Source organism: Anas acuta, chromosome 6, assembly GCF_963932015.1.
Source record: "Anas acuta chromosome 6, bAnaAcu1.1, whole genome shotgun sequence".
Lineage (NCBI taxonomy): Eukaryota > Metazoa > Chordata > Aves > Anseriformes > Anatidae > Anas > Anas acuta.
Window position 1 is genome coordinate 10,414,037 of NC_088984.1, and position 24,673 is coordinate 10,438,709.

At 44.6% G+C, this 24,673-nt stretch overlaps 2 protein-coding genes across 5 annotated transcripts in view; one reads left to right on the forward strand and one right to left on the reverse strand.

Annotated features, from left to right (window-relative positions):
* MGAT5 (alpha-1,6-mannosylglycoprotein 6-beta-N-acetylglucosaminyltransferase) overlaps positions 1-11,214 on the forward strand; it is a 116,330-nt gene extending 105,116 nt beyond the window's left edge. For all 3 annotated transcript variants that reach the window (XM_068687365.1, XM_068687367.1, XM_068687366.1), the window contains exons 16-17: positions 3,209-3,366; positions 3,983-11,214. In XM_068687365.1, coding sequence (XP_068543466.1) covers positions 3,209-3,366; positions 3,983-4,181 — 357 coding nt within the window. In that variant the 3' untranslated portion in view covers positions 4,182-11,214. The remainder of the gene's footprint in view (positions 1-3,208; positions 3,367-3,982) is intronic.
* Positions 11,215-16,595: 5,381 nt separating this feature from the next.
* Positions 16,596-24,673, reverse strand: part of TMEM163 (transmembrane protein 163) — a 101,118-nt gene continuing 93,040 nt past the window's right edge. For both annotated transcript variants that reach the window (XM_068687377.1, XM_068687376.1), the window contains 2 exons: positions 19,151-19,292; positions 16,596-17,725 (listed from right to left, as the gene is read on the reverse strand). In XM_068687377.1, coding sequence (XP_068543478.1) covers positions 17,665-17,725; positions 19,151-19,292 — 203 coding nt within the window. In that variant the 3' untranslated portion in view covers positions 16,596-17,664. The remainder of the gene's footprint in view (positions 17,726-19,150; positions 19,293-24,673) is intronic.

The following is a 24,673-nucleotide window of genomic DNA, read 5'->3' on the forward strand; positions in this document are numbered from 1 at the left end:
CAGGTATGGGGACGTTCACTTTTGTGTACATGGCTCATAAAGCTCCTACCAGGTACCGTACCACTGGGATTTTTTGTATACGCAGAGGATGTTGAGCAGTTAAGATAGCGTGCTGGCTACTAAAATATTCATTCTGCATTTCAGTTTTGGTACTGGGTTCTGATTTATCCATGAATGTCTGATTTGCCATATGTCTTTGCAAAAAATGGGTATACTTGTTTGTATTTCAGGATTTACAGGAGCTTTTAAAATTATTATATAACCATATATACACATTTATACAAAGAACCTTCCTTCTTCTGGTATTGTATCGAAGCAGACAGGCAAAGTAATTTTTCAGCATGTACGTGGCCACTTTTACAGCTGGCATTGTTGGTGTGTACACACAAAAAGCACCTCTGGACCATGAAGTGTCACATAAATATCAAGATAATTTTGTGGTGTGTTTGCTTGGTCTCCTGCCAAAACCAGATCTGTTGCCAATGCCAACTTTTCCCTTTTGTTCTGGCTGCTGCAGGAGAGTGATAAGAATAACCTGTATCTCTGTTATGCCAATTAACTTCTGGAGTTTCTTTCAAGAGCTCTGGATGGGCTCCCGTACCTTTATTCTGAAGATGACAGTGTTACAGGCAGTAGTAAAGAATAACATGGCGTCAGATCAAAAGTTCAGTTAACATAGCATAGCTACTTCCAACTTCCTGCCAATAAACACTTCGATGTTTTTTGCTGCTGTGCTGATGCTGTAGCCTGTAGAAATACCTCTGCTGCTGTTGATTCTTCTGAGTTAGCTGTAAATGAGATTTTTGGTCAATAAGGGAGAAATGGAGCTCCATACAACGAAGATAGAGTCAAAGTAGAGAGAGCATCTTTGGGCAAAACTGTTTCTTTCCCCTCTACACCTCTCCTGAGGACTAAGCCCTGACCTTTAGTGCAAGGCCCTCAGAAATAAATGCAGCAGTATCATTTTGTTCACTGCTTTGACTAATTGTCAAAAACTGTTATTTCACAGCCACCAGGATGCTCAAGTACCATTACTAGCTCTATGTACTTAGTGTTGTGCCTGCCATGTCAGATGAAGCAAAACAAAAAAAGTTAAAAATTTTTTTTTTTTTTAAAGAGTTTGGGGTTGGAGGCAGGCAGAACAGCATCCTCCTTTGTCAGCAGCAGCTTACTTAGTGGGCTAAGTGCCTCACCTTAAAATTGTGGTTATAGGTGGAGTATAAACACCACCTCTGGTGAACCTTCACCTCTGGTTTTGCATAGCATCTTTTCTTTATTTAACCCTTATGTGTGTCTGATTGTGGGGCAAGCCAGACTGGGGTGAAGTTACCACTTAGGTTGCCTGCTGTGGTTGATCAGGAAACCAGACAGTGACAGCCGAGTGCAGCATGGCTACAGCACAGCCGTGTGTGTGCTGCTACCTGCAGGGGCAATGTCCTGAGACGTGCTTACAGGCAGCGTGTGCTGGGGAAGCCTTCCCACTGAGCTATGGACCAGAAATGGGAGGCTTGGCGTTATTGCCAAGAAATATTAAAAGCTGAAGTCCCCAGCAAATGGTGAAGCCTCACAAGTGGTTTCCCTGTCTGAATAACTTTGTCTTCTGTCTGCATAAGCTGGCAGTCCCATCCAGTGTTACAGTATTGGGTTGGATTTGGAACCCAGATGAATTTCCTCCTGCATACAGTATTTAAATGTTGATTATAAAAGTGCAGAATAAGCAGAGCACCGAAGTCCAAATAACACAACAACCTCCATAAGCAACTTCATTAGAAATACCTTCAACCATCTGTTGTGAACCTGCTTCCCGTAGATGCTGTTAAAATCATTCTACCACAAATGTCCTCTAAAATTACTCGTTTCTTTCAAATCTGAAAGCTCATTCCTTTGCCATTGAATGCACTAAACCAAATAGATCAATGGCACCTATCAATGTAAATGTGTATGACTAAAAAATTAATTCATTTGCACTGTGACTTCATGAAAAATCAGGACACTGATTTTTTCCTTCTCAATTTATGCCTGAAGCATAAATTGAGACATATTTAGACTATAGATGCATATCATACTACTTTGGTACACCAAAATGCTACTGTGCAGATAAAGCAGCTGTACAAACCAGTAGTTCAGTCACTGTGGTTATATTAAAGTGTTTGTGAGGATAATATTTATAAAATGTGGACTGATACGGTCTAACTGTGAACATCTGCTCTGTCCTATCAAATGTTTGACAAATGATTTACGATATTAAATTTATGGTTAGACCTAGGGTTACTAAAGCCTCCGGCTTCAGCAGGGGAAATCTAAACAGAGGAGAGAAAAATCAAAGAACTGATATTGAGAATTGGTAGATGTTTTGAGATCTTGTCTCCATTGAAATTTCAAGTAGCCCAGCCTTCCTAAGCCTTGGGTCACAGTCTGGGACCTGTTCCTAGTTTTGTCAGGAGAAAGCAAAGCAAACCCTCATGGAATAGGGCCCAAACCTTTTGATGAGAGCTGCCAAATGCTAAAGTGCTGGCTGAGTATAAAGCAGTGTTACATAAGGGCACCAATTAAATTTTTATCTTTACTTTTTCACACTTTAAATGTCAAGACTGTAAAAAACTTGTGCTAGTCTTTGCTGGCAGGGGTGTTCAGGTAGTTTCTTCCTTCCCTTTTCTGCTGCATGTGATGCTTGGCTGCACGCATTACTCTCAGCCAGCTTATCTCATCGCTGGGAGAGCACCACCAGCAGCACTTCCACCCAGAAGGGCAAATGAACTCTTTGAACCCTGGCCGCTTACTCAGTAGCACCGTGAGTCCCCTGACCCTTTCCAGAGCAGTCGCCACATGGCCCACTTAAGGCATTTCCCACCTGTGGGGTAGCTGGCCTCTGCAACTTCCTCGTGGTACTACTGAGAAAGCCAGAATGGGTTGGATTTGTGAAATTAAAGAGAGGATCTACAGTTGCTTATGATTAATGAAGCAAGGTACAGGTGGAAAGAAGCTTCTTGGGGAGCCATGACCCCACCCTACCTCATTTTAACGAATAATCAGAGGTGGCAATTCCCTCATGCTAAAAATTCTTTTTGTTATGTTTCTTAGTAATTTTAGTACAACCAAGGTGAACTGAAAAATGAGTGTTTGGGGTAATAATCACTTATTTAACTAATGGGGAAATTGCTACCAAGGGACTGGCTGCATCATAACAAGATATTGTCTGTCGCTGCAGGACTTCTGTCACGGGCAGGTGATGTGGCCCCCGTTAAGTGCCCTTCAAGTGAAAATCGCTGATCCTGGAAAATCCTGTAAGCAAGTTTGTCAGGAAAGCCAGCTCATCTGTGAGCCTTCCTTCTTCCAGCATCTTAACAAGGACAAAGCCCTGCTTAAGTAAGTACTTAAAAGCACAAATACGTTATTTGGTCTCTCTATGTTGATCTGTTTTTTTGCCACATACGATGCTTGGTGTACGAGTTCTAGGAGAAGGGCAGGTGGGGGTAGAAGCGCTGTTGGTTTTGGCAGCAGCAGCCTGTGAGGTCAGCAGTCAGTCCTTCACAGCAGCGGGTGGATGGCAGAAGTTACTGCTGTGCTGCGAGCTGTTTCACCTAGCGTGTGTTTTTGCAGTGAGGATACAGCCCCGAGACAAGCGCAGAGCCAAAAATTTACATCTTTGCCTTCCTTCTTCCACCTCCTACGTGCAAGCTCGGTACAGTGCCCTTCAACATTGGGCTGCCTGCATTAAGCAAAGGTGCTTGTGCTGCAGCATCACAGATGCCAGAAATGTGATCGTGTTTGAAGGGACTTGTAAAACCTGGGGCCCTCTGCAGCCCTGGCTGAGCAGGTGCACTGCTCCACAGCTTTGGCCATAATGAGTAGTACCTGAAAAAAAACAGTTCTAAAGGTACTTGGTTTAGTTTGTAATAGGGTATTTTACTTTATTTTTAGTGAGTTTAGTACTCAACTCCCATAAAGTCCACTGATTTTGATCATGTGCTTCACTTTTTAGGCATAACATCGAGTGTCTCACCATCGAGTCTGTGAATGACATTCTGGTCCCCTCCTTTGATGGCAGAAGGAAGCACTGCGTTTTCCAAGGTGACCTCTTACTGTTCAGCTGTGCTGGATCCCACCCAACCCATAGAAGAATCTGCCCGTGCAGGGACTATATTAAGGGACAGGTTGCGCTTTGTAAAGACTGCCTATAGCAGCAGAAGAGCTTCTTTTGAGTTAAGGACAAAATGTAAGTAGTTTTGAGAGGAGCTACTTATTACTTCCTGCACTTTTGTCCAGGTTTTTGGCTGCAGGCAGAGCTATCATTGCTGGGCAGAATTATCTACTAAGAGAGGAAGGATTCATAACAAACAGCTAACTGATCTTTTTTTTCCTATAAGAACATTTGCTGTGTAACTCTTCAAATTGCTTCATCTGTTTGCGAAGAGAAATGAGTTTCGTGTTCTACAGTGATTTGAAGATGACTGCACAGAATAGTTTGTAGAAAATTCCCACACCCATCAAACTTCCTTCTTGGTTCTTTGGGTGACGTGTTTTCTATTTTTTTTAATGAGTTAGAACATCCCCGACCATGGTTAGCTAAAGGATGTCAGCATCATTCCAGTAGAAAACTGAAAAAAAGTGTGCTTGGGGGGGTGGGTGCAGGGGAGGGAGGACTACAATTTATTATAGGTGCACTGTTTTGGGGCCTGCTTTATCTCGAATGGCTGTAAAGTGGCTTACTTCACAAGAATTTGGAATCACAAGATAGCTCTTTATCTGTTATTGGCTTATCTGGGCCCAGTTCTTCGTTTTTTTTGTGTTTGTTTGTTTTTAACTTTGTATTCAACAAGGTATTGTCTGCACCATGGCTGCTGCACCACAGCAGCCTGAACAGCGAGCATCACGAGTGAGCCAACAGGCAGTTGCCAGAGCGTGACACATCTCGGTGACTCGACGACTGGCTCGGGTGGTGGCGTTCCCCGGGGTGGAACAGCCCCAAGAACGTGCTGCCGCGTCACGGACGGACTCGTCCCAGTTTACTGGTCCCTTTTAGAGAGTGACCCTTGGAATTTGCCCACGCTTCTGTTGTAGTCTGTCTACTAGAAATTCTGTGTGAAGCAAAAAGTATTCAGCATCTTTGGAGCAATATTATCGTTAGAGCCTCAGTTTGTTGCGCCTTCCAGTAGTTCAAGTGTCGCTGAATGACATAGAAAGGTTAAACTAAGCTAACTATAATTATTGTATGGTAGAAATGTAAAATGTCGTCATAACTAGCTAGGTTTTTTAAAGAGAAACTTTCTGAAGAACAAGAGGAGACAAACAACTGGTAAGAAAAGTACTGATCAATCTTGGGGGTTGTTTGATCATTTTTCTCTTTAGAGGGGAGGGTTTTCTGCTGCTTTTTGGTCTTTAGTTTTTAACGGGCACACTGGTTACAAAATTAGAAAAAAAAAAAAATTCAAGAGTTTGAGTTTGATTTGAAACAGCGGGTTAAATCTTACTTTCATAGAGCGGATTTTTGTTATTTTCAGCAGAAGGTGGCATGCCTGACAGCACCATTTGTAGTCAGGAAGCAATATGCTAAGGTTAGTGAGAAACAACTCGGCAGTATGTTTCGAAAGCAGCCATCGTCTGCATGTTCCAAATTCGGTTGTGCTCTCATCATAGTGGAAAAAATCACATTGGCATGAGGGCTTTTTCATAAAGGTTAATATTACCAGATAATCATGAGAAGCACCAATGAAAAGCATAGAAACTTCAAATTTTCCTTTTTTGGAAACATCTGGTCAGATTTTTCTTGTAACTGGCATTCGTTATCTGTGTGAGCATTCACGTATCTCCTGACCAAAGACCAATCAAGGGAAATGCCGTGTAATCTTGGATAAATTCTGAGGAGCACAGAGAAGTACCAACTGAAAGTTTCAATCTGCGAGCAGTGTTCGCTTTCTCGAGTTTGTTTCTTGCCTCAGCACTCCCGAGGGTGTCATGCTGTACCGCCCGTAGCACTGCTGTGGACTACAGAGGACCTGAATCCTGAGCTTGCTGAGCATCCACAAAGCATCCATGGGAGATGCTGAGCAGCAGCAGTACCCCTGACTGGGTTGTGATGATAAAATCTGCTGTATTTTAGGGTAGTTTTCCAAACCCAGCGCAGTGGGGTCCTTTAAGGGGAGGCAAACATTTTGTATGAAAAGAAAACAAACACAAACTAGTCTGAAACTCTTACTGCTCGCATATCCCAGCACTTGCTGCAGTCAGCACAAATGTAGCCTGCAGTTGTTTTAATGCCCTCGCAAAGCTGGGGGAGGAGGATTAGAAATGCCTCTGAGCAGGTGCGACAGTTCGCTTTGTATTTATATAAAATATTCCCCACATAACTGCGTATTTGTGCAACTGGAAAATCCTGCGTATTAAAGGAAGCCCGTGCTTCTACCTGGTGCTGGAAGTCCAGGCGACAGCTGAATTGGTCGTTTAGTTCAGCCCGAGGTTCTTCAGGCAGGCATTTCATTCAGAAGGACATATCACAGAATCACATCAGAAACAAAGATGTGTGTGTGTGCACTTACGAATGCGAACTGCGTCGCTCGGGCTGTAGTGTAATTCCTTGCTGTAAATACCGATGTGCTTGATGCCCACCACTCTGCGGCCCACTTGGCATTCTGCTTTTTATTTTGCCTCTAAAGTTTTTATAGATGGGGAAGGTTTTGTTGTTATAAGATTTTCTGGTCTAGTGCTTTGCTCAATGTTAAGTCTGCATTTACCACAGCAGGGAGAGTCTATTATAAGCTCTGTTTTTGTTGTTGTTTTTTTTACATGCTGTAGCACTATTTCTTTCTAATCTACTGAACTGAATTACTGCATTCTGGCACAAATGAAACAGCAAACACCAATGCCGCTTGCATTTCAGCCAGGGACAGTCTATCTGAACTGGCTTGGCGATCAGTTGGGTCTGATCCAGTTTCCACTGAAACCTATGGAGAATGAGTCCTTAATCGTAGAAAGAATCGAGGCCTGTAATTTCATAGGCCCATATTATTCATTTTGAACATAGTCGCTGGACCTCTATTTTCAGAAGAAATATTACTTTCATGAAATACAGCTTCAGTCTAAATTTCTGTAAAAGGAAGACGTCATACAAGAACTGTAAGTGGATAAACTTTGAAGTGCTGATACCGCACTGCCCCATCCCCAAGCAGCATTAATTCGTGCATTGGTGCATAAGGGAATCCACCCACAGACAGGCACTCGGCAAATCCATGTGGGACTACTTAAAAGTTTGAGTGATTTAGTAAAATGTGTAATAAATCCATGTTTGAGGATGGAGGCCAGCCTTCTGTCCACATTCCAGAACTATTTTCCTCCCTAACTAAAGGCTAAAGATGTAGTCCCAGTATTGCACTTAAGGGTAGTCGAGCTGGGGCTGTGCTACTGGCTGCGGTTGGACAGCTGAGTGTACAGCTTCTTTTACTCCAAAATCAGGTTTCTGCATGACTTGCGTTTGAATATATTGACCAGTGATTGATGGGGAAAAATGTCAAAAGTTGCATAGAAAAACATTTTACAAGCTTTTAAACATATCTCTCATATCAAGACATTCTTTGTTTTGAAATTTTGTATTTTTGTATGTGACCTAGTTTTTTCAAAAGATCTTGTTCCTACGAGATTAGAAGACTTGAGAGAAACATTTACATATTTATTAAAATTAACATAAAATTATGGCTTGCCTTTGAAAGGTGAAGTTGGTAAATACACACTGTTTAAAAATGCCAATATAAACCTCATTTATTTCATATATGCAAGTTGATTTGCACATGTATAAATAGAGTTGCTTTTTGCATTTTTTGCTTAGTTTCTTTGTTTCTTTTTGTACTTTATAGTTGCAGCTCTGTGTTTGTTTATATCAGATTGTTTCTCCTACAAATATTTAATGTTTATGTGCCTTTTTTTTTTTTAACTTTGGGGTTTGGATGGGTGTTTTGAATGTGGACACTGTCTGAACAAGTATATTGGAACACTAATTACAGGTAAAAGTGGTGCTTGATGAGCATATACCTGTTAGCAGGATGAGTTTTGAATGTTTTTACACAGCAGGGAAATTGGTTCTAAAAAAAATACAAGGTAAGGGTTAGTAAGATAAAAGAAACTGTAACATATTAATGATTCTTGCAAAAAGTTGGTTCTGCAAGCAAAATGCCCGTTACTGAATACCTGTAATTTGCCAGGCATGCTCCTGCTAGGATGGGATGTCTGTGTAATGGCCAGAGAGCAGACTAAAGCGGTTACATTCCCCAGGGAGACAATGCTAACAGAAAATACCTGGTAGTCATACCTGATTTGATCAATAGGAATTGCTAAGAACTGCGTTCAAGTTGATGAGGGGCTCGGTTTTTCAGATGGGGATGTCTGTAGAAGGAAATGCATGGGGTGAGCCAGGTGCCCCTACAGTCCTTTATGACACCTGAATTTACAGATCTTAGTGGAGAAGGACCTCTGGCTCTTCATCTTACTGCAGGTGATTTTCCTTTTAATGCTACTGCTTTGCTGTCAGAAGGACGCTGCCTGAGAGCTGCTGCCCAGGTCTCGGCAGAACGGGCCTGTTTGCGGGCAGAGCCAGGATTCCGTGCGTTCCCTGTCCAGCTCCACTCCCAAACACTTGTACCAGACTTCAAAATGTGCTTGTTGACAGCATTCTGCCTTGTTCAAAGTGTCTGGCAGCTGCAGATGAGGTTGTTAGCTATGTCCTCTCTCCTTACCTGGTCACGCTGTTGCTGTCTGTTTAAATCCTACTCGAGGTCCTCGGTTTACCCTTTAAATGAAAGACTCTCACCCCTCTGAAAAGCGAGTGGCCCCTCTGCGTCATAAAGGTGATTTACAAGTTTGCTGCTCTCAACATAAACAAAGTTCAAATTGCTTTTTTAAGTATAAATTTTGCTCAAGATACATTTCAGGACCAGATTTTGCTCCTAGGAAAATAAATTAAAGGGGATGAATCAGGCTGGGTGCAATCTCATCCAAGTCTAATTAACTTCACGACTCCCACTGGCTTCAGTGATAGTGCAACTCCTCCTTTAATTTCTCCACAAATTAAAAAAAGCAGCTCTCCCTTTTTAATAAAGCACTATGTGCTACAGCATGGAAATCAGATGCAGGTTGCACTGAACGCGTTATCAGCAACTGGTTCTGTCTCTGCTGTGGCACCTGCCATTGCCTGCTGGGTTGGTGTTACTTGTTCAGGAGTGTCACTGCAGAACTTGGCTGTCTGTCCAGCCTACATTTTGAAGTGCTGGGGGCAGTGGAGGCTGGTTTTTTGTTGTTGCGGTTTTTAAAGAGAGTATTAGCTCTCCATTTCCAGTTTTACAGTCTTTTTTTTCCAGGGGTGCTAACTTTTTTGGCATGGCTATTCCTTTGTGATGTTTGCCCTATGGCTGCTATGCCTTCAACTTACAACTTGTGATTTCCATTTGTAGTTCTCTGATCCCGTCATTTTAGGGACCACTGTAAAGTCAAGGAGAGCAATGCACTGACACATGTATGTTTTCTCTTCAGGCTGAAGGGGCCTGGGACAGATACAGTTTCCTTTAGATGTGCTTTAATACTGCTGTAAATGTAACATCAAAACCTGTTTTATGGGCAGTGACTTAGCTCGTCTTCACATTTTTAAACAGCTCTATAGTGTGTTTTTTTAAAAGTTAGTTTTTAACTTCCAGATATTATATTTAAATGGAACATGTAAACAGCAAGCTCCGTGTATCAAGTGTGAAATGTTTACTGTAGGAATGTGCTGAAAATACCAGGGGCTGAACCTCAGATTTGAGGCATTGTTTGTGGTCTTTTTCCAGGGAAAAACAAAATGCAACCATTGTCGATCCATCTTGTAATCCTTCACATATCCACCTAATGAAAACCAGTAGTAGCTTTTGATTCAGCAGGCCTCGCAACAGCACTAAGCCACCTGCTTATTAAATGGGTAAATCAATCAGGTCCTTAAGTATTGATAAAATGAGTCATAACCCCATGGCCCACACACACAGCGCTAAAAACATGCTCAGCTGTAACCAAATCAGAAGCACCTTACTCTGCTGGGGACTGGGGTGGGCGTCCTGCACTGAGACTCCATGTCCCTTTATCGAAGGCATGGGAGCAGCATCCCTCAGGATGCACAAGGGCTTGCAGAACTGATGCATCAGGGACCCTGCTGTCCCCACGTTTCTCAGCAAGGGTGAAATGCGCTGCTGCCTCCCTGTACCAGGGAAAGATGCCCAGATCGCAGTGCGCTGAGGTGCCTGCAGGCACCAGCCAGCCCTCAGGTGGCACGGCCTGCCTCGATCCCAGCAGCTGCAAAGGAGTTCAAGGTATCACATAGGTACATGATAAATCAAGTTAATCTAATCAACTGCTGTCTGAAGGCAGTTCATTTTAATAGGGTTATGCCCACAACTAATTTGTTATGGTCATTAACAAGGCTGTAGCGCTACAATGACAGTGAAAACCATTTTTAAGAAGCCCTGGGTTTATTTGGTTTTCACAAAGAAGTATAGTAGAGGAGGAGGAAATGGCAGTGTTTACCAAAGGGAAAAATAAATATTTTTGAGAAGGATTACCCTGAAGATTCTAAGAGAGAAATGACAAAAGTAGGGGAATACTCACAAAACTAGTTTAAGAAACTAGTTTAAGCTTAGAGAGGTTTGTCTCCTGAAGCTTGTTTGGCTGGCCACTGTAGGGTCAGCCTCTGGAGGGTAACGTGGGGCAGCTCTCTGGGCTCTGTTCTGATTCATCCCCTGGAGGAGTCTCTCCATGGGGAAAGGCTGTAAAATTCTGACTAATCCCCATAGCACCATAAATGGGAGAAAACAAAACAAAAACTTACTGAATCTGTAAAAATAAAAAGCTGCTTTTTTCAGGTAGTAATTTGGAATCAGTGAGAGTTTTTAGGTGTCTGTGAGCTGGCTGGTACCACGTGTGTTTGGTCTGAATCTCCTAAAATCTTGATACTTTGTTGTATTTAAATGCTTGTGTTCCACTATATTTTGTTCAAGCAGTTTGATTCCAAAAGAACAGAACACAGTGGTTCGCATACTGTCAAGTTACTGGGGTTCAGTAGGATGGGATTATTTTATTTTGTTTTTTAGAAAAGTAAATGTCTGTACTTTAATGGCATAGACAAATGCTTTGTTTTCACTGTTGTAGAAAAAAAACTAGGGAGAACTTTATTTTTCAATAAACTTTTTTCTTGTGTGATTTGGATTTATGATTGATTTGTGCTTAAATGGGGAGCCCACGAGCTGCCTATTTCTGTATGGCATCTGCGTGGCCTGTCCTGCAATTCTGCCGCTGCTGCTGGCCCACCCCTTGCAAAGCCAGCCATTGCCTGAGCTGTCCCACTGACCCACATCCTGGTGATCGGAACAGGCAAGTAATCATCTTCTGGTTTGGGTTTGTTTAAATCTACATTGGATTAAAAAAGGCATAAAATCAAGCTTCATTTCAGGAGGACAGGTCTACACTGCACTAGTTAGGAATTCTGTTTCCTAGAAATTTCAAGCACAAAAGGAAGATTTGGGAATTGCACGCTGAGACACTGACATATAGTACTCACGTGGTAGGTACATCATGCCATTCAAAGAGAAAAGCTGTGTTGTGCTAGCATGGCCTTACAGAGTGTTGTCTATCAAAATCCAAGTTCAAAAGCAAAGAGCTTGCGCTGCTTAAGAAATGCTCACATGTGGAACAAGAGATCAGGCAGGAAACTTCGGACCAGGCGCCTGCATCGCTGCAGTTCGCATCACTCCGACGGCCGGGCTGGAGTTGCTGCTGGAGAGCAGCAGGTAGGTGCTGCAGCAACCTCCTGGGAAGTGCCAGGACTGTATGAGACGTCACTTGTGTCATCAGGGACTGGGGCGTGCTGCCCGGGCACTTGATAGGTGCTGTAATAAAATGCCTGGGAGGTTATGAGCTGATGTGTCAGAAAAGACATGCAATGTACATGTCTACAAAGAGAAATTTCTTATGCTAAGCGGTCAGTTTAGGAGCACTGAGAGGTTTCAGTGGAGCCATCCAGAAGAAGCTAAGAGGGGAGCACAGATTGTATTGGGTAGTAAAATGATTGGGGGGGGGGAGGAGTAAAAAATGAAGAGCAGGAACAGGAGCTCTTTATGTTACAGAAACACCCATTTGTAAGACAATTGCTTCATACTTTTTAAACATACTTTTTAAAACTACAGTGGAGCTACAGTGGAGGGAAGCAACTTACTTGGCTACAACCACTACCTTTTTCTACCTTGTTCCAAGTTCGTATGTTTTGGACTATTTTTTTAATCTGGTCACACAACTGAGGAGTTGAAAGTTAGAACAGTACAGAAAGCTGTGACTATCACCTTGGGCTTGTTTTTTTTTCCCCTTTTTTCCTATTCTGATTAATGACACACACCACTAGTAATCAATAGCATTAATCAAGATGTCAGGCTGAAGCAAGAACGTGAAACGCCTGCAAGCCGGGAGAAGGCTTGTGCCTTGGTTGCGGATATCCAGCTGCAGGTCTTTTTGCTCTCTGGAATGAGGGATCTTAGTGCCTCATGATTAAACGTGGTGGTTTTCTGCGGCAGGTTGCTAGCTGTATTTCAGCCCTCTTTCTGTGGGGTGGGGTATCTGGATATTCCTCACCAGCCCCTCCTTCCTATGGACATTTCCTTGGCTTATTTCACCTTAGATTAAAATAGTTTTAAAAAAATAAATTGGTTCTGTGTTGCTGTTCAACATACCCCAATTCCCCAATGTTAACATCAGAACCAATTAGCAGGGGACCCTCCTCACTTAGTCTCTCATTCTGGTTAGTTTTTGAACTGTTTTCTTTCCAGCTTCGTTCCCCTACTTGTTCAGCTCTGACACTGTAAGGAGACATCTGTAAGATGGCAGGCAGCTACAGTCAGATGTGCTACAGTCACGTAACAGAAAAAAAATGTATGAGTGCTCGAACTTGGAATAAAAACCACACATGTTGTGCAGCTGTATTGGAAAGAAGATCACTGAGGGAGATTAAATACTAAGTGCTTTAACTCTTGCACATTTAGACTGGTTTCAGTCAAACTCCAGCTGGTAGAGAGCCCACAGATGGAAACATTTGCAGTGACTGCTTCGTGCTGCTCGCAGAAGGCTTCCCTCACGCTGCTACTTTCCACTTCAGCATGCAGCAGGCCAGCTGACTGCCTAATGATGCTCCTAATTTATGGTTGTGCTTGTCGGGACTTGCACGTTTTATTACTGTACCAATCAGGGGGGTTGCATTTCACTGAACTCCTCACAGTAAATCTTTGTTGCCAAAAACTTAGGGATGTTTGCACGGAGCAGGCTCTGGGTGTGAAGTCTCGCTTTACTGGAGCCCTCAGCCTGGGGGAGCGGAGGCATCGCTTTGTGCACAGCTGTGACAAAGGAGCCTTCAGAGCAAAGTGTGCTGGACTGGTAGCATCTCTTAAAGAAATTGTACCATGGAGCGAGGCTTTGCTGTTCCAGCAAGTGACGGCTGGTGTTCGCGATAAGATCAGTGCAGCAGAGCTCTGAAGCCCCCTCTCAGCTTTGATTTCCCCTTTCCAGAGCAGGCAGGAGGCAATGGGACCTGCCCAGGGCTGTGCTCGATGGCTCCTTTACTCCTTCGAGCGTGCTGAGGTGAAGGGTGATGGTCCCGTGAGGCCCAGTCCTGTAAGGCCCGTGTCACTGAGACGTGACTTCTGAAAAATGCCAGTTGGTGGCAAGAGCATTGGCTGACAAGTGGCCATGTGCCCTTGTTACTTGTGAACCAGACTTTAAACATCGTAGCCCTTCTGTAAAGGCTGGGTATAAAAAGTATTGCAGCCTTCCTGCACCTGCTTTCCCTGGCGGTGGGGCCACTTCTGGGCGTGCAGGTGGTGTTGGGGTCTCCTCTCTCACACTGCCGGAGCAGCAGCCGTGCTGGCCCCAGCCTGCAGCACCAGGCAGGGACCAGCCCCGAAGTGCCCCGGCTTCCTCCTGCAGTTACGGGTATGGGCGGTGTGTGCGGCCACAGCACCGCGCGGTGGCACTGCTCCCCCCGCAGCAGCAGCCTAAGAGAAGCGAAGGGTGCTATGAGCACAGCGAAAAGCACGCTCCACCTTGCAAGTCCTGAATGGGGCGGCTGCAGAAACGCAGCCCGGGGACACCCCTCGGAGCAGCCCCGGTGCTTCCCTGCCTCTGTGGCTGCAGAGGCAGCGTGCTCAGTTACGGCTTCCCTACAAAGCTGCAAGCGGACTAAAGCAGTGCAGGAGGCGAACTTGGTGATTTCTGAGATCAAAAAAAAAAAAATGTAGCTTTTAACTACAAAGGGAACGTGACCAATTTCCATTATCTAACAAGGGAGGTATTCAACATGTACCACATCCCTACCTGGCATGTGCAAGGCACGGCTTGGGGCTCAAGACTGCAGCTGCTGTAATCCTTGCTGTGAGAGCTGTTGATAGCTTCCTTCTCTGCTGAACTGCAAGGCAAACTCAAAGCCGCTGCTCAGATTCATCGTCACTTTCAGAGATTAATTTGCAGCTCTGAGTTTGGGTAGGCTTTAGTGTGCAGCTTGTGACCACCAAGTGAAATGTCACGCTGGGCACTGCTGAGGTTCAGGTGATTCGTCCTGAGCTACCTCAGCTTTTTTGAAAAGTCCACCTTCACTTAGCGTAGCTGGGCACTTGTTATGTCATAGTTAGGAAACAACTGGTGCAGACATCTACTAAAGAAAATCAATGCAGAAAGTGTTACCTTTGGGTGCCCGGCTAGATCAGGACATCTCAGTAAACTGGATGAGCAGTGATTGTCGTTCCTGATGTGGTGCACCAAAAGAAGTGGCTTTGATGCTAGCTGGCTTCATCGGCGTGTATTTGTTCTCATTTCTGAGGTATCGTTTCCTGGTCTTTTTCCTTTGAAGTCGCACAAGTGTTTCAGTTATTTTCTTGTACTTACCTGCTAATATCAGAAGTGCTTTGAAGCACCTGAGAAGTTTCTGCAGTTTAGGATAGGACAGGATTAGGGATAGGATAGCATTAGGATAGGATAGGACAGGACAGGACAGGATAGGACAGGACAGGATGGTTGGCAGGGGTTTTCAAAGATCCCCAAGTCCAACTGCCTGACCACTTTCTCACCAGAAGCATGTTACTGGGAGCATTATCCAGGTGCCTGCTGACTACTGGCAGTGCCGGGACATTACCCTCACTGTGTCGCCTGTGTCACCGTCTGCCCACCCTCACAGTAAAGTTAATCTGGTAAGAAAAAAGATGAAGTTGCTTAACCTCACCTTTTCCCAGGCTATGCAGCTGGAGGCTGTGCTTACAAACATCCTCTGAGAGGTGTGAAACTGCATTTACTCAGCTTTTACCTTTACCTCATGCAGGAACACATCTGCATCGTCCTGTGCTCAGCATTTTAACAGGCTGCTTTAACACTGGAGCTGGACACTGCTTTGAATGTCCTACGTGCTTTCAATGGTCTGGGACCGTGTTGCCAAGATTATATCAGGAGTTAAGTATCTTGCCACAACCAATTTTACCTTCTTGCATCTCTTCTGAAGCAGCTGGTGCTGGGCTCTGCTAGGAACCTGCTGCTGTAGTGCACAGCCCTGCGGGGCAGCTCTGTTAGTAGGTCCCAGGGGTCATTCTAGTGACTAGCACTGGGACTGGAGAAGTAACAAAGCCCCTGAAGAGGTGGAAAAGGGTAAACAGTATGAACAGAACTAACAAACCCATGAAACGTGTAATACAGGTAGGTTCAGGCCATGGGGCTATGATTCTGATGCTGTAGATGCTCGACACAAGTGAGTTCAGCAGCAGCGAAGTACCAGTTTCATGGCTCTCTTCAGGGGACTTGGGAAACACAGTGTGAAAATATGAGGACTAAGCAAAAGCATAACAAATTAGGACCTTGTGCATGAAGAAAGGGTTTTGGGGTGGTATGTGCTATTTAGAAATCTACCTTTTGTATGGTGACAAATCCTCTACGCTAGCTCCTTCTGGACTTCTTGCTGAATGCATTTATGAACACCCAGTGACAGTCGGGCATAAGCAGCACCAGGATACTGATACGAACAGTAGTATGAAGTTTGTTTACAACCATTTATACAAACTTGATCAATCCAAGATACGTGTAAACCAGCTATAGCAGCCAAACAAAATTCATTTTGCAGTAAAGCATTTTCTGTTGTGTTTCAAAAGGAAGTGAGTCACCTTCCCAGCACTGCACACCTCACGTAGGCACTGTCAGGCCAGTGAAACCTCTGGGGTCTCTCCCTGCACGTGTCATTTGGGGTTTGCTTTTAATAAAGATCCTTGAAAACCTGGCTAAGAACTTGCTAAGTGACACATGATGGGAAATATGGTTTTAGATAACACAAGGTGCTGGTCACTTCAGTCACTAAACTACTCATTGTAGGGCTACTGTCATTTACATAACCTATTGTAGAGTAGCTAGAAATAGGAATTTCTAGCTACTTGGCTACTTACCATAGTCCTATTTCAACCTCTACAGTGGACTGTCTGCTATTTTTTATCCACCTTTGATAAACAGAAGCAACAATACTGTCTCTGTGTTGTGAAAGCCAACCTGAAATATATAAAATAAAGAGAAAATGGATATAGCCAGAGAATCCAGTTTAATAGGCTGCTATACAGGAAGACTTTGCTCTATGATACATTCTGGAAATAGTTTTCAAATGTTACTTACAGGTACTGTATAAAATAGATACCAGTTTTATTGACTATACATCAAGATTCTTTGATAATTTAACCTGCTATTTAGTAATACATAAGACGTGTGATGGAAGGTGAGCAACACTTTACGGAACAATCTAAGTCTAATAAATAGATCTCTATCTCACCACCAGGTTGAGCCACTGCTGTGTCATTGTCAGACTACAGAGCAACCACAAAGTCACACACGCTGACACATCTGTGCAAAGTACAATAGAAGATGAGAATCCCATTCCTCAAGCAGCTCCTCTTCCTTGCAGGACTTTTTGGCTTTGGTCTGTACAGTAATACTGCGTGTGCTTGTTTGATCCATGCAAAGCAATGGATGGTGTCTTGTTAGGAAAAATCAGAATTTAAACTGAGGAGGGATAGTTTCAGTTGGTTTAGGGTTAAAACGGAGTACCTCTCTGCTCACAGAAAGGTTTGCAACTGCTCTTTCTGTGGGTCTATTTAAAAAGGGGTGGAAGAAGTTGCTACTTAAGTGTTTCAAGCAACACAGCTCTCGGTGTCCACTGTCTACACGGGGTACTCTGTTAGCCAAAGAGGTTAGCAAGGCTTGCACTTCTGTTACAGCACATGTTGAGGAAAATACAGGCTGGGGGAAAAAAACAGGATCTGAAACTGGCACTTCTTTACCCACAGGTTTATCACATCATTAAGAACACTTTCACTCTAGAGTATACAACATGGCAGCTGGGTTAAAACTGCAAACTGCATGTTTTCTATTTTCACAGGAATCGATAGCATACTTGACAGAAAAATGCTGCTGTTTCGCTGAATTGCAAGCAGTGTGCACATATGCCGGTTTTACAGAGAGATTTCCCATTAAAACAAACTTTAACAAAAACAGACCACGGGAAACAAACCGCATAGTTAATAAAATACCATTGGCACCACTTGCCAAAATGCATGATGCTGTAGGTCTACAGTCCTTACAAAGAAGAGGGTGTGAGCTTCACTCAAACATTTCGTAGTGGCGCGTTTGCCTTACGCGGGGAACCATGTCGATGAGCAGCCTGCAGGGGAGAGCACAGGAGCGGTTATGCAGAGACACAAAAAGAAGGCCCTAGAACTGGGGGGCTTTATTTACTCATTTATACACACAAATTTATTTTATAAGTAAAAGAAAACTCACACGTAGTAACCCTTATCTTGCTTTCTCCCGATCTAAATTAATTCTGCCCCAGAACTGATTCTGCCCAAAAGGGAGTCTAAAACTGTACAGAGACGGTGTTGCCTTTAGAAAGTTTGGACACACAGCTGCATTTGGAAACTGAAATGCACAGCAGCAGTCACTTCTGGCTAGGGAAGGTGGGGCGTTAGTGGATGAAGGCATCTTGTAGCCACCTGATTCTCACATGGCTGCTGTAAGGAGGTCTCTAACCACACAGAACTGCAGCAGTTCCAGCAACTGGAAAAAATCAGGTCAGCTGCTAAAACAGAATTCAGTTTTACCCTTTGTTTTCTTCATTATCCCTTACTTACTTACAATGGCTGAGCTGATTGTTGGGCAAAATGTTGGCAGGGATGTAGTAGCACGAATTTCAGAGGCTGTAGGAAAGGTTTCCAAGCTGTTTGGTACATTTAAATATTTTGGTACTGATTTGCTGCTACAGTTTTCCAGAATAGCTAGCTTTGCAATTGAAGTAACAGCAATTATAGTGCTTTTCCAAGAATGGTATTCCCCATTAAAATGTTAATTTAGTTTTCCAAGTTTAAGGGGGAAAAAAAAGCACACAGCTTCCAGAGGGCTTACTGCAGCCTAGGGCTGTTCTCTGCAGTGGCGACTCCAATTAAATAGGTTGCTGCATCTCCCCCTTTGTCTTATGGCAGAAAGAGAGATGAAACACAAAACCCTTAGATTTCAAGCCGTCAAGGGAAATTGTGGCAGTAAAGGAGCATGTGGCAGAGCTTCACTTGATCTTCCTCTATTTCTGATGTCACATATCAAGAAATCATCTTGCAATTTAGTGGAAACAGTATTATTTGAAATACAACTGGCTAACCTTCAGTTCCGAAGTTGCTACAGGGTCAGACTAAGAAAGAAATCAAAGGTAAGACCATTCTTTAAGCTTAGGCATTTTACCTTAAAGCTATGGTTTTGCTGGAAAAAAACAGTGCTTAGAAGTGTCCCGTAAGAGCAGCATGGAGTGATCTTACCACATATTTGTAATTATTATTATTTTTTTTTTTTTTTATACTCAAGGCCAAAACTCTAAATTCAGGTATAGAAAAGCCTTCCTTCCTACTGATGAGAGACAGCCAGACAGTCTTTTGTCCTTATTCATGCACTGTGCTTCAATACTGGCAGCTAGTCTAACAAAATCCAGTGACAGATTTCATAGAAGTTACGCTGGCATTTAAGAGCTATAGCTTTTTCCATTAACAAGACAGCCCACCTACAGTATATAGAGAAATACCTACTAGCAGGAGATACTCACTTGATCCCATAGGCAAATATTGTTAGTCCAATTAAAACTCCTATACTGCCATCCAGAAACCAGACAGAAGAATTGTGTTTAAACACTTCTGCGCTAAGAAGGATGGAAAATCCCATTATTCCACCTACAAGAGAGTTGAAACCTAGACGGGGGGAGGAAAAAGGGAGAATCAAATCTCAATAACCTTACATAAGGAGACAAGGTCATCTGTAGGGAGAAAAGCCATGGTTGTAGCGGTACCACCAGAGAGGGACCCATATGTGAAGTGAGCCAGGGCATGTCTACACAACAAACTTGGAATATTTGGTGTCTGACCAGTGTTTTGTAAGACCTCTGTCACTTGTCAGTTCTGATTTAAAATATTTTACATTCATTTCCCCATACTGTGTCTTGATTTAGTTGGTCCCAAACTTTTCATTCTCTGTTGAGTTCCAAATGCTAGATACCATGATGACAAATGAAGAAGACTAACTTAAAATAGTCTGTGCTGTGTCATGAGCCAACTCCAGTCAGCTGCAGCTTATACTAATTGCCCATTTTTTTCCAGTTGTCCATGTCTGCCAAGAACCACATGCATGGCAATTAGTCCTGAACGTCTCCTTTGATCCACACCTCCCACATCCCAGCCCTACCTAAGTTGTGTTCATTTTTTCTGAAAGATGTAGCTAAGACTTGACCTTCTATAGCTGACCTACTTGTATAATCCCTCCATATTTTGATTAAGATGCACCGGGTTCCTGTCAGGGGGAATTTAAGCACAAAGGAAACCCTGGCATGGAAAAGCACGTGTTACCTAGCGCTTCTGTGGCAGAATGGGGAGCGAAAGGTCTCAGGCTCCCCAACCTGTGAGAAAAGTCTTTGGGGCTGTGTTTATTTGTGTTGTTGTTTGTTTGTTTGTTTGTTTGTTTTCCAGCTATGGTAGTGCATTCTGCAATAGGAATCTCGAAACTTGCACGTAAGTGCTTGAGTGCTGAATTAATTATACCAGTCTAGCTAAACCAATATTGACACAAAGCACTCGAATGAGCTCCTGCTCTTTTTCATTCCCAAGCAATATAACTGCTTATACTTGTCAATGAAATATAGTGTGTGTATAAATATATTAAGTATAAATTAATTAACTATATATTTAAACCAGTTTTACTTCCCCTGCTCCAGCTGAAGTCAGATCCCATCACCATGATATGCAAAAGGCAGGAAATAATAAGACATTTTCTTGCTATTATTGGCTGATGGTTCCAAATGATCTAAAAGCTACTTTCAGAGGAAATTGTCCTCTCTTCCTGCCTGTCCTTCAGTCAAACCTTTCTTTGCTGGTGCGGCAGGAAATCAGGCTGCAGGTATGAAACCAGATGCCACGTTCTGTGCATAAGGCTTGCTAGCACAGGATAAAACAGGTGGCTAAATCTGGGAGGGAAATGGGTATCTAAAACCTACAGGAAAGCTGGGTGACACTACCCGTCTGTCTCATCTCTGCACCTGTCCTTTGAGATGATGCAAAATTCAAGATGGGAAAGGGCTGCATTTATTATCCAAAAGGCCATGAACTTTTGCTATACACAAACTGTATAAATGACATTCTGCCTCATCAGGATTAAAATCTTAAGGCTTTAAAGAGCTACTGTTGTAAAGCCCTATTCAAAAACAAACTTTTTCTAAGAACAAATATCCTCAATAGAAGCTGACATGTATGGCAGAGAATCTGAAGTTTTGGAAATACACCTATTTTTCAGAAAGAAGAATGTATGCTCAGCTTACTCAGAACAGTTTGCTGCTATACAGCCAGTGATCACAGGAGGTAAAACAGCAGGAAACAGAAAACACTAATAAAAGAAATGCAAGGGAGTGTTAAATCTGTCTCAGACACTGAATCACATTGTCTCCTCCTGGTTGTTAATAAACCAAGTATACATGTAAATATTTTTTGTGAAAGAAGTTATCTAACTACACGTGGTAAGATCAGCCTCTCACATTTTCTAAAATAGCTCTAGAAAGAAGAAAATAGAAATAAAAAGCAGAATGAGTTAATTGTTTACTTTATTCCCTAATTTTTTAATCAAAGGATGAGCAAGCTCCAGCTCAGAAGCAATATAATTAGCACAAGGATGTAATTATGGGCAAAGTGATTTCTGTGTTATACAGGAGACCAATTCAGAGCTAAAGTGATACAGGATTTTGTCAGCTAATGTTTTGTCTGAAAAAAGTTGATTGTTTAAAAAACAGGGCACCTTTTTTAAAGGGAGGGTTAGATTTTGCCTGCTTAGAAATAGTTCTAAAACAGTCAACACATCTTGCTTACACTCTGACAGCAAAGGAAGTCAGACTCACTGGTCCAGTTCCCAGGATCCTTTCCAGAATCCTTTTTGCAGGTTGCTGATCTTTTTGCTTCACACAAAAAGAGGGTCCCTAGTAAGGAGGCCGAGTAAGTTGCCGAGTAAGTAAGGAGGCCTAGTAAGTTGCCGAGGCGATCGGCTCCGGGGCAGACGCGTTCTGCAGCAGAGCGGGGGATCGGGCCAGGCAGGGCTAACCTTCCGGCATCGAGCCGACTTCAGGGAGCCGCCAGGATCGAGGGTAGGAAGGCTCTGCAGGAGGATCTGGATAGGCTGCACCGATGGGCTGAGGTCAACTGTGGTCAACCACTGACTACTACCCGCTATTGGTCTTTCAGGCTGGTAGCGATGAAGTAGCAAAGAGAAGCCCGAAGGCGATCAAAAGAGACTTTAGGGATTTGGGGCGACAACTTAGAGGTTCGGGCGCGCAGGTTGTGTTTGCCTCTGTCCTTCCGATAGGGGGGATGGAAGCTGAAAGGTGCGCTGTTCGCATAAACTCGTGGCTTCGTGACTGGTGTGACCGGCACAACTTTGGGTTCTTTGATCACGGGAAGGTCTATGCTACACCGGGCCTGATGGCACCGGATGGGATGGGCCTCTCTCGGAGAGGGGTAAGGATCTTGGGTCAGGAGTTGGCAGGGCTGATAGATAGGGCTTTAAACTAGGTAAGAAGGGGGATGGGGGTGAAACAAGGACTGTTGGGGCTGTGCCAGGGGGAACAATGGCAAGGCCGGAGGATAAAGTAAAGGCCCAGCTGAAGTGCATCTACACCAATGCACGCAGCATGGGTAATAAACAGGAGGAGCTGGAAGCCATCGTGCAGCGGGCAGGCTACGACTTGGTTGCCATCACGGAAACGTGGTGGGACCAGTCTCATGACTGGAGTGCTGCGATGCCTGGCTATAGGCTCTTCAGAAGGGACAGGCAGCACAGAAGGGGTGGCGGTGTGGCTCTCTATGTTAGAGAGTCTTTCGATGTTGTAGAACTCGAGGCTAGGAATGACAAGATCGAGTCCCTTTGGGTTAGGATCGGCAGGGACAACAAGGCTAGTGTCCTGGTCGGGGTCTGCTATAGACCGCCGAACCAGGATGAGGAGACGGATGAGGAGTTCTACAGGCAGCTGACAGAAGTTGCGAAATCGTCAGCGCTTGTACTCGTGGGGGACTTCAACTTCCCTGACATATCCTGGAAGCACAACACAGGCCAGAGAAAGCAGTCTAGGAGGTTTCTGGAGAAAGTGGAAGATAGCTTCCTGACGCAGCTGATTAGTGAACCTACCAGGGGTGGTGCCCTGCTTGACCTTCTCTTCACAAACAGAGAAGGACTGGTGGAGGATGTGATTGTCGGGAACAGTCTTGGGCGGAGTGACCACGAAATGGTGGAGTTCACTATTCTTGGCGGGGCCAGGAAGGGAACCAGTAAAACCACTGTATTGGACTTTCGGAGGGCTGACTTTGGGCTGCTCAGGACACTAGTTGGTGGAGTCCCATGGGAGGCGGTTCTGAAGGGCAGAGGGGTCCAGGAAGGCTGGGCGCTCTTTAAGAGGCAAATCCTAATGGCGCAGGAGCGGTCTATTCCCATGCGCCCAAAGATGAGCCAGCGGGGAAGAAGACCAGCCTGGCTCAACAGAGAATTGTGGCTTGAGCTTAGGAGAAAAAAGAGGGTTTATAATCTTTGGAAAATTGGGCAGGCCACTAAGGAGGACTATAAGGATGTAGCGAGGCTGTGCAGGGACAAGATTAGGAAGGCCAAAGCTCGTCTGGAGCTCAATCTGGCTACTGCCGTTAAAGATAATAAAAAACGCTTTTATAAATACATCAACACAAAAAGGAGGACTAGGGAGAATCTCCATCCTTTACTGGATGCAGGGGGAAACTTAGTTACAAGAGATGAGGAAAAGGCGGAGGTGCTCAATGCCTTCTTTGCCTCAGTCTTTAGCGGCAAAACCGGTTGCTCTCTGGATACCCAGTACCCAGAACTGGTGGAAGGGGACGGGGAGCAGGATGTGGCCCTCACCATCCACGAAGAACTGGTAGGTGACCTGCTACGGCACTTGGATGTCCACAAATCGATGGGGCCGGATGGGATCCACCCAAGGGTACTGAGAGAACTGGCAGATGAGCTGGCCAAGCCCCTATCCATCATTTATCAGCAGTCCTGGCTATCGGGGGAGGTCCCAGCTGACTGGCGGCTAGCAAATGTGACGCCCATCTACAAGAAGGGCCGGAGGGCAGACCCGGGGAACTACAGGCCGGTCAGTTTGACCTCAGTACCAGGGAAGCTCATGGAGCAGATCCTCTTGGGAGTCATCATGCGGCACTTGAAGGGCAAGCAGGCGATCAGGCCCAGCCAGCATGGGTTTATGGAAGGCAGGTCCTGCTTGACGAACCTGATCTCCTTCTACGACAAAGTGACGCGCTGGGTGGACGAGGGAAAGGCTGTGGATGTGGTCTACCTTGACTTCAGCAAGGCTTTTGACACCGTCTCCCACAGCATTCTCCTCAAGAAACTGGCTGCTCTTGGCTTGGACTGGCGCACGCTTCGTTGGGTTAGAAACTGGCTGGATAGCCGGGCCCAAAGAGTTGTGGTGAATGGAGCCAAGTCCAGTTGGAGGCCAGTCACTAGTGGCGTCCCCCAGGGCTCGGTGCTGGGGCCGGTCCTCTTTAACATCTTCATCAATGATCTGGATGACGGCATTGAGTGCACCCTCAGTAAGTTTGCAGATGACACCAAGCTAGGTGCGTGTGTCGATCTGCTCGAGGGTAGGAAGGCTCTGCAGGAGGATCTGGATAGGCTGCACCAATGGGCTGAGGTCAACTGTATGATGTTCAACAAGGCCAAGTGCCGGGTCCTGCACCTGGGGCGCAATAACCCCAAGCAGAACTACAGGCTGGGAGAGGAATGGTTGGAGAGCTGCCAGGCAGAGAAGGACCTGGGAGTGATGGTGGACAGTCGGCTGAATATGAGCCAGCAGTGTGCTCAGGTGGCCAAGAAGGCCAACGGCATCCTGGCTTGTATCAGAAACACTGTGACCAGCAGGGCTAGGGAGGTGATCGTCCCCCTGTACTCGGCTCTGGTGAGGCCGCACCTCGAGTACTGTGTTCAGTTTTGGGCCCCTCGCTACAAGAAGGACATCGAGGTGCTCGAGCGGGTCCAAAGAAGGGCGACGAAGCTGGTGAGGGGCCTGGAGAGC